At 37.4% G+C, this 9,387-nt stretch overlaps 2 protein-coding genes across 2 annotated transcripts; both read left to right on the forward strand.

Annotated features, from left to right (window-relative positions):
* Positions 1-1,657: 1,657 nt before the first annotated feature.
* On the forward strand, positions 1,658-2,213 carry LOC109220455 (the record flags this gene model as incomplete). Its single annotated transcript, XM_019384925.1, has 1 exon — positions 1,658-2,213. A coding segment is annotated over one exon (556 nt), but the record flags the coding sequence as incomplete, so codon positions are not given.
* Positions 2,214-8,342: 6,129 nt separating this feature from the next.
* Positions 8,343-9,044, forward strand: LOC109220456 (protein 108-like). The gene is made up of 2 exons (XM_019384926.1): positions 8,343-8,638; positions 8,857-9,044. The coding sequence occupies exons 1-2, from the start codon at positions 8,365-8,367 to the stop codon at positions 8,862-8,864; spliced, it is 282 nt and encodes a 93-aa protein (XP_019240471.1). The 5' UTR covers positions 8,343-8,364; the 3' UTR covers positions 8,865-9,044.
* The last annotated feature ends 343 nt before the right edge of the window (positions 9,045-9,387 follow it).

Here is a 9,387-nt window from a genome sequence, read left to right on the forward strand (position 1 = left end):
GTTAATTGTCGATACTTATTCAAGTTATGCCAAGATAAGCAACTGATAAAGCAAGGGGCTCAACACACAACAAACATGTGACTTGACTTTGAAGAGAAGATTCCAATAATACTGAAGATAAAGTTGTTTGCTTATATCAATTGAAAGAAGGACTATCTACGGAGACAAAATAAAGCACATTCACCAAAGTTCTTCAACAAATTTGTTCAAGTGATAATTTGACAAACTTCTTCACAAGACATTGCGGATCTCAATATTAGAGAAGTTGTTATACAAGCTTGGAATTCGTCGTCTCCGAAGAATAAAGTGATGTTTTCATCAGGGGGAGGCAAATACGCGCTGTACTCTTTTTCCCTTAGCTAAGATTTTATCCCATTGGGTTTTTCTGGCAAGGTTTTTAATGAGGCAGCAAATAATGCGTATTACAAGATATGTGTACTCTTTTTCCTTCACTAAGATTTTTTCCCATAGGATTTTTTCTTAGTAAGGTTTTAACGAAGCACATTATCTATAGACATCCAAGGGGGAGTGTTATAAAATATTATTTTGTAGTGGATGTCTATAACTCCTAAAGAAGTTACTCCCACTACTCTTCTCCATTATGTAGATAACTCCCACTACTTCTCACCATTATAGTTGTAACTCCCACACCTCCATAACCTCCCCATGATCTTTCCCCATGATCTCAATAGTTAATACCATATTTACGATATCCCTTTGTATACCTCAATGTCATCCTATAAATAGAGGGCTTTGACATCACATTGTATACACTTGAATACATGGAATAAATAGATTCTCTCCTCTCTTTCTCTCTACATTTTTGTCTATCTTCTTGTTTTATATTATTACTTTGAGCTAATTTTCGTAACAAGAATGTAATTGCCAACTCTCAAGTCTCAATTACACCAATTCCCTACCAACCATGTAATCATTTGGTCAAATAATTAAACCATGTAATTACGTTATATTACACCAAAATTCAATTACTTTGCGTATTGAGCAAATGTATACACACACAGAGACTACATTGTATGCTTAATTATTTCACAAGGTAGTTAAAGTAGTTAACAGGTGGTTAGGAGTAGTTAGTGCTAGTAGTTAGTGGGCCAGCTCAATGCCAGCTAGATTAGATCTTCTCCTCTTCTTCTTTTTCATTTTTTGTTTATAAGCAAGCATTGTACAGATACACAAAGTAATTCAATTTTGCATAAATGAAGGAATTCATAGTTGCTTCCAGAATGTTCTCTCTCCGCTTCAATTCTCTCGTATGAGCTGAAGCTCATTTCAGTGGCCTCCTTCTAGTTTTGATATGGTATCAGAGCACATGCTCAGGCTCTCGATTTAATTCATCATCGAGCTCGTTCCTTCTTCGATCTGATTCTCTTCAATTTTGTCTCCTTTTTGCTCAATTTAGGGTTCTTCAGATCGCAATTTAATTTTTGGTTATTTCTCTGAAATTGAGCTCTCTGACAGCTGAATTCTCAATTGGAAACTAAATCTCATATCATCGACCACTTGAATCATGGCTGGAGAAGAAGAAGTGAGGGATTCGACTAATACTCCGTTGAGCTCAACCAGTCCACTCTACATGCATCCATCGGAGAATGCAGGAACTACTTTAGTGCTAGTTCCTTTTTGATGGTTCTGGATACAGATCGTGGAGAAGAGGTGTGTTAAGAGCTTTGTCTGTGAAGAATAAGGTAGGGTTCATTAATGAAAAATGTAAAAATCCAGATGCAAATGATGCACTCTTCGATCAGTGGGAACGGTGCGACGGCATGGTAACCTCGTGGATCCTGAACTCACTCTCTAAGAATTTAGCGGATAGCCTACAATATGTTAACGATGCAAAGGAACTCTGGAAAGAGCTAGAAGACTGGTATGATCAAACAAATGGAGCAAAGCTATATCAATTACAAAAGGAGGTTAGTGATTTAAGCCAAGGGACTTTCGATATTACTGGATATTACACGAAAATGAAAAAGCTGTGGGAAGAGTTGAACATGCTGAACGTTCATGCTCAGTGTAGTTATCAGTGTGTGTGTGGAGCTAAGGCCAATATGCAAAAGGCTGAACAAGACAGGAGGTTGATTCAATTCCTCATGGGACTAAATGAAGTCTATATAGTAGTGAGGGGTAGTATACTGATGATTAACCCCTTACCTAGCATAGAACAAGCCTTCTCCATTCTTATTCAGGAAGAAAAATAGAGAGAGGTCAAGTCCCAGAATCAAGTAATGATCGACTCTACTGCTCTCAATGTATACACCACAGGTGTGAACACTTTTAGGACAAATTGCAGCCAAAACTCTGCTGGAACTGGTGGCTTAAGAGGAAACTACAATCCTAACAGACCTAGGCCCTTTTGTGAGTATTGCAAGAGATCGGGACATACCAATGTTACAAACCACAATCCTAACAGACCTAGGCCCTTTTGTGAGTATTGCAAGAGACCGGGACATACCAATGTTACAAACTTCATGGGTACCCACAAGGCATGAATAGGACCAATTATAATTCACAAGGTTTCAATAAGTTCAACAAGGGAAAAGCAAATATTGCAGATGCATTTGGAGGACCAGGTGATAGAGTGAATACTGGAGAAAGGGAAGAAGGAATGTTGCAGGAGCGAGGTCGGAACTTGCACAATTTGAACAAGGAGCAGTACGGCCAATTGCTGAATCTACTGGAAAACTTTCAACCAAGAAATGCAGGAGAAAATTCCAGCAATGCAAACTTAGCTGGTGGAGCTGTTAACTTTGCAGGTACTGTGACTTGTTGCAATTCTGTTGAACATAGTGATCACTCATATGATTGTTTCGAACCAAATACTGATTCTTGGATCCTGGACTCCGGTGCCACAAACCACATGACCTTCAAAAGATCTTTGTTAACCAACACCAAAACCTTAGTTTATCCCTTCCCAGTGACTTTGCCAAATGGATAAAGTGAAGGTGACACTGGGGATGTTGTTCTTAGTCCCAAATTCACTTTAAGAAAAGTCCTTTTTGTACCAAGTTTCAAATATAACCTAATCTCTGTTCATTCCTTGACAATTCAGCTTGATTGTATAGTTGCATTTAACAAGTTTGCTTGCTTCATTCTGCAGGCCCCTTCAGTAAAGAGGCCTCTGGAGATTGGTAAAGCAATTGATGGTTTGTATTTTCAATTCTCAAAGCCTATGTCTAGTACTACTTGTGATTCTGTATCTTGCCTTTCCACTTCACATCACATACATGTAAATAGAGCACCTTCTCATTCCCAAACAGCTGTATATAGTTCAGAATTGAATAAAGGAAGTGGTCACTCTGTACTGAATGTGTTTGTTAATGGTGTTGATACTGTTGATTCCTTGTAGCACAATCGAATGGGATGTGTACCTTTTGTATAGATGAGAGGTATCTCAACCATACCAGTTAAATTTGCTCCAAAACAACCCTTCATGTGTCCCATATGCCCCATGGCTAGACAAACAAGACTGCCATTTCCTCTGAAAAGCTCAACCTCAACCAAACCTTTTGAGTTGTTACACATTGATTTGTGGGGCCCTTATCATGTAACTACTCATGATGGTCACAGATACTTCATAACCCTTGTAGATGATTATAGCAGATCTACCTAGATACATCTTCTAGGCAGCAAAAGTAATGCCCTATATGTGATCAAGGCCTTTTTACTATGGTAGAAAATCAATTTGGAACCTCAATCAAGTCCATAAGGACTGATAATGGACTGGAATTCACCCGTTCTGAAGCTACTTCATTTTTCCAATCAAAAGTTATCTACCAAAAGACTTGCCCCTACACACCCCAACAAAATGGGGTGGTAGAAAGAAAGCATAAATACTTACTTGAAACAGCCAGGGCATTACTTTTCCAGTCCAAATTGCCCCTAAAATATTGGGGAGAGTGTATACTCACCTCCACATACTTAATAAATAGATTGCCTTAATCCTCCATAAGCAACAAATGTCCCTATGAGTTACTATATAAGAAAAGCCTAACTATTCTCATCTCAGAAGCTTTTGGTTGTTTATGTTTCAGCACCACACTTAAAAACCACAAAGATAAATTTGAACCAAGAGCCACTCCTCATGTTTTTGTGGGATATCCATGTTCAAAAGGTTACAGAGTCTTAAGATTGGTCACAAGGAAGATACATGTTCCAAGAGATGTAGTTTTTCATGAGAATGTGTTCCCTTTCCATCTGTCTTTCAACTTCAATAACATATCCTGTCCTGGAAAGTTTCCTCCTGCACAAGGGGGACTTCTTAACGCTCCAGTTTTTCCTTATGGGTCTTCACACCACTCCATTGCAGTGTCACCTGAACCTCACCATAATGCAATGTCGCCTGGGCACTCACACAACCATACCCAATCATCACCTATATCCATGCACCAAAGTGACAACCTAGAAACGGAATCAGCTCCACATAGTCAGGACCAATTCTATGTTCCTGATCTCACCAGTTCTTCTGAGCACCAGAGTCCTAACTAGTGTAGACCTGCTAGACCACACAAGACACCTGCCTATCTAAAGGACTATGTATATTCAATCCCAAATCTCCAAACATGTCCATCTAACCAAAGTCAAGAAGCATAGTCTACATCTTTCACTGCCCTTTTGCCAAACAAACAACATTTTTCTTTCCATGCATTGACTCCTGAAAGTCAGCAGATGATAAGAAGCATTTCACATGAGTGTGAACCTTGTTCATATGAAGAAGCAGTCATCAATCCTGCCTGGAAAACAACAATGACTCAGGAATTCCATGCACTATACACAAATCATACATGGGACCTGGTTCCTCTTCCTGATGGAAAGAAGGCTATATGATGTAAATGGTTTATAAAAACAAGTATAAGGCAGATGGAAGCATTGAGAGATTCAAAGCCAAGTTGGTTGTCAAAGGCTACACTCAACAAGCTGGAATAGACTATACAGAAACTTTCTCACCAGTGGTAAAGATGACCACTGTGAGGGCCCTTATAGGGACAACAGTCAAGAAGGGCTGGAAAATGTTCCAACTAGATGTGAATAATGCTTTTCTTCATGGAGACCTACATGAGGAAGTCTATATAGAGGTGCCACCTGGTTTAGTCATAGAGAAACCAGGCTTAGTGTGCAAACTGAACAAATCTCTATATTGTTTAAAGCAAGCTAGTAGACAGTGGTACGGAAAACTTGCAGAAGCACTGTGTTCTAAGGGCTATACTCACTCATTATTGGACTATTCCTTATTTCATAAGAAGAAGGACAACACAGTGGTATTTGTGGCAGTATATGTAGATGATGTCATACTCACAAGAAATGATCTTGATGAGATCAATTCTCTGAAGAAGTTCCTGGATCAGACCTTCAAAATCAAAGACTTGGGAATTTTGCACTATTTCTTAGGGCTGGAAGTGTTATATAAAGAGAATGGGGTGTTGATCTCTCAGAGAAAGTTCACTATGGAGCTACTGATGGAGTATGACTGCTTGCAACAATCTTCACTACCATCTCCTCTTGATCCTTCACTCAAGTTGAAAGCTGATCAAGGTGTTCTGTTAGAGGATCCCACTCAATACAGAAAATTAGTGGGGAAGCTGAATTTTCTCACCAACACCAGGCCTGATATAGCCTTCAGTGTGCAACATCTTAGCCAATATATGCAGAGTCCCTGAGGTACTCACTTAAAGGCTGCATATCATGTGTTAAGGTACTTGAAAGGTGATCCAAACCTGGGGATATTTCTCTCTAACAACACAGATTACAAAATCAGTACCTTTTGTGATTCAGATTGGGCTTCTTGCTCAGAGTCTAGAAAATCTGTTAGTGGTGACCTAATACTACTTGGTGGAAGCCCAGTTAGTTGGAAGTCAAAGAAGCAGTCCACCATAGCCTTGTCCTCAGCTGAAGCAGAGAACATGTCAGTTAGAGCAGTGGTTGGTCAGACTGTTTGAAGAGTTATCAGTCCCATTGTCTCTCCCAATTCCAGTCTTTTGTGACAGTCGGGCAGCCCTACACATAGCCAAGAATCCAGTTTTTCATGAACGTACCAAGCATATAGAAGTCGACTGTCATTTTGTACGAGACAAACTTCAGGAAGGACTGCTCTCATTGCAATATATTCCTACATCTAATCAGCTGGCTGATATATTCACCAAAACCCTCACAGGGATCAAGCATTCCACTTTACTTGACAAGTTGGGCGTGAGTTCCTCCCTTCCAACTTGAGGGGGGGTATTGAGCAAATGTATACACACATACACACACACAGTGATACACACACACACAGTACATTGTATGCTTAATTATTTCACAAGGTAGTTAAAGTAGTTAGCAGGTGGTTAGGAGTAGTTAGCGGATCAGTTAGTAGTTAGAGTTAGTAGTTAGAGGGCCAGCTCAATGCCAGCTAGATTAGATCTTCTCCTCTTCTTCTTTTTCATTTTTTGCTTATAAGTAAGCATTGTACAGGTACACAAAGTAATTCAATTTTGCAGAAATGAAGGAATTCATAGTTGCTTCCAGAATGTTCTCTCTCAGCTTCAATTCTCTCGTATGAGCTGGAGCTCATTTCAATGGCCTCCTTCTAGTTTTGATATTGCGGCTTTTCAAGCATGCTCTAAGAGTTAGACTCAAATTTCAAATGATATAGGTAAATGAGTATGAGTGGAGCTCAAATCCTAGTAAAAGTTTGTTGAGAAGATGCGCGAATGTGAATATGCAACAATTCAGTTAAAAGCTCTCCGAGCCAGAAAGTATTAAGAGTAATCAGAGTTGGTCGTCATGCAAACTGATGTAGGCTAGCTGCTGGCTACATCAATTTTACAAGGGCCAAATACCATTGATTAATAGGCAACAAATATGCGATAGTTCAACTACAAAATACGGTACGGTGCTAAACACAAATAAATTGGAGTCCGTTACTCACGTTGTTATCACTTAACTATTCAAAATTACCTAATAATATCATATTTAGTTTGTATATAACAGAAAAGTTTCTTAATTATGTTTGTAACACCGAGAAGGTCACTCAACCAAAATTGTCAAACTTCCGATGACCAAAAATCTATTTTACCCTCTAAAATATTAATCTTTGTCACTTTTTTTTTAATTGTTATGACATAAAAAAAAAAGTGAAAAAGAATTTTCAAGCATATAAAGTATTGTATTAATAAAATAATTAAGTCAAAAATTTCCTTAGAATCATTTATTTGTATCATTAATTTTGACAATAATAATAAAAACTCAAAAAAATTATTTACAGAACTGAGAATAAGAGAGAATATAGTTTTAAAAACATATACTTCATGTATGTAATATAAAAATAATTATTTAAAATAGAGGTATATATATTTTATAATACAATTATATATGGTTGGAAACGGTGCTCGTTATTCCAAATTAATGGTTAACTATCGACACAAAAATACAATGATCTAAGATTTTGGGGTACAGAAACTTTTTGACAGGACTGTTATATGAGCTGTTACTGAGATCATATGGGTAAATCATCTGAAAAACAAGTAAAAGTTTAACAAAAGAAATTATGCACACAAAGACAAAAGGAGATAAAAGGAGTCCTTTTGGATGGAGGGGCTATGCCCTATGTATTTAAATTCATAACTAGCTTTTGTACCTGTTTGAGTATAAATAAAATTTGGATCTGAACACAAAATCACCATAAAATTTCAACTATTATTTTAATTTGACTCATTCCAAATCTTAAATATTCCCTCTATTCTAAGGGTCATTAATTTATCTTTATTTGTATATACAACTATTGTTAGCTAGATTTCAGGATAGAAAATGCTCTGATAATGCTATAGTATTGCAACCAGATCAAAGTTTGTTATCGAGAAAATCAAACTCCAACATATTCAAATGGTTTAGGAAATTAACGACATCGAATAGAGCTCAAATTCTTTCTTGTTGAAATGAGTTGCGTGATGCAATTATTAAGTTAGAAAGCTCACTGAGGTTAGCAGTTTGTCCCTATATGTATATGCAAATTGCTGTTATCATTCGGTATAGTTGTTGCATATCAATCTTTCGCAAAGTCCAAATACCTAGAGCTAATTAAGTAAGAATTTTGTAATTGCAAAATGTGTGGCTAAACACAAAAAAGCTGTGTATCAAAACTTAGTGTAACAATTTTGTAATTACAAAATGTGTGGCTAAACACAAAAAAACTGTGTATCAAAACGTTGTATTAGGTTGTTCATGCAGAAGGGTCTTAATTTTTGGATACATTCCTGTTTCATGCTTTCCTTAATAATTATAAATAGGAGCCTACGCTTCCTTCCTGGAACAACATACAATAAGTCAGCTAATACTTTTCTTTTGGACAACCAGTCATTTAAAGAAGGAATTAATATGGCAGCGATGAAGTTCATTGTTTCCCTTGTTCTGCTAGCAATTGTGCTTCAAAGCCGAGTGATTGAATGTCAGGGACAAATGACTTGCTCTGTATCACTTAATAACCTGAACGTGTGTGCGCCATTCGTGGTTCCAGGGACAACCAACCCGACCCCTAGTGCCGACTGTTGTTCTGCACTCCAGTCAGTGGACCATGAGTGCCTCTGCAACACTCTCCGCATCTCTGCCCGCCTTCCAGCTCAATGCAACCTTCCTCCCCTCTCTTGTGCTGGTCAGTAATATGAAATTAACAATATCAATTTTTTGAGCTTTACTTTTATAGTGTAAAAGAATTTTTATAGTATTATGCCACTTAAAAATACCTACAGGTAACCGTCCATTAAGAATAGTATAAAAATTCTTTACAATTCCATGTATATAAATCATACTAAGTTCTTAGGTGAGTAATAAACATTCTTACTGCTTACTGAATTTTATTTTTTGTTGCAGCAAACTGAGTTGTATGTTGACGACGCCAACAACCACAGCTATTAAGCGAATAATGTCCAGAGTTCTATGGCAATAAATTATATGCGCCCCCTTTCTCTTTTGTTTGCTTTGTTCTTTGGGGAGATGTTTTGTGTCCTCTGATTTGCAAGTTAGTCATCTGATGTAATATAGGTCAGACAAGAGTCCGCTGTGTGTTGTGTGAAATCAATAAGACAAAGATGTTAAGTTTGATATTTGGAGCTCGTTTCTAAATTTGCGGGGTTAGGAAGGGTTATCCGATCCAAGTTTCTCATAAAATCTGATATGTCTAGCTAATCACAACAAAATTATGCCTTCGGTTTCATATGTTAAACTAAACATGATATATTACATATGATAGCTCTGTTTATTCTAAAATCCGAGTAACAATTAAACTTGTTTTGTGGTCTTAAAGATACGTGATTTAGTCCAATACTAACTAATAACCGAGAAACCAAACGTATAAATTAAAGAAGTAAGTTGAATCAAACAAGTTCTTAAGCAAGTCTTGAC

This window comes from Nicotiana attenuata, unplaced genomic scaffold (genome assembly GCF_001879085.1).
Source record: "Nicotiana attenuata strain UT unplaced genomic scaffold, NIATTr2, whole genome shotgun sequence".
Lineage (NCBI taxonomy): Eukaryota > Viridiplantae > Streptophyta > Magnoliopsida > Solanales > Solanaceae > Nicotiana > Nicotiana attenuata.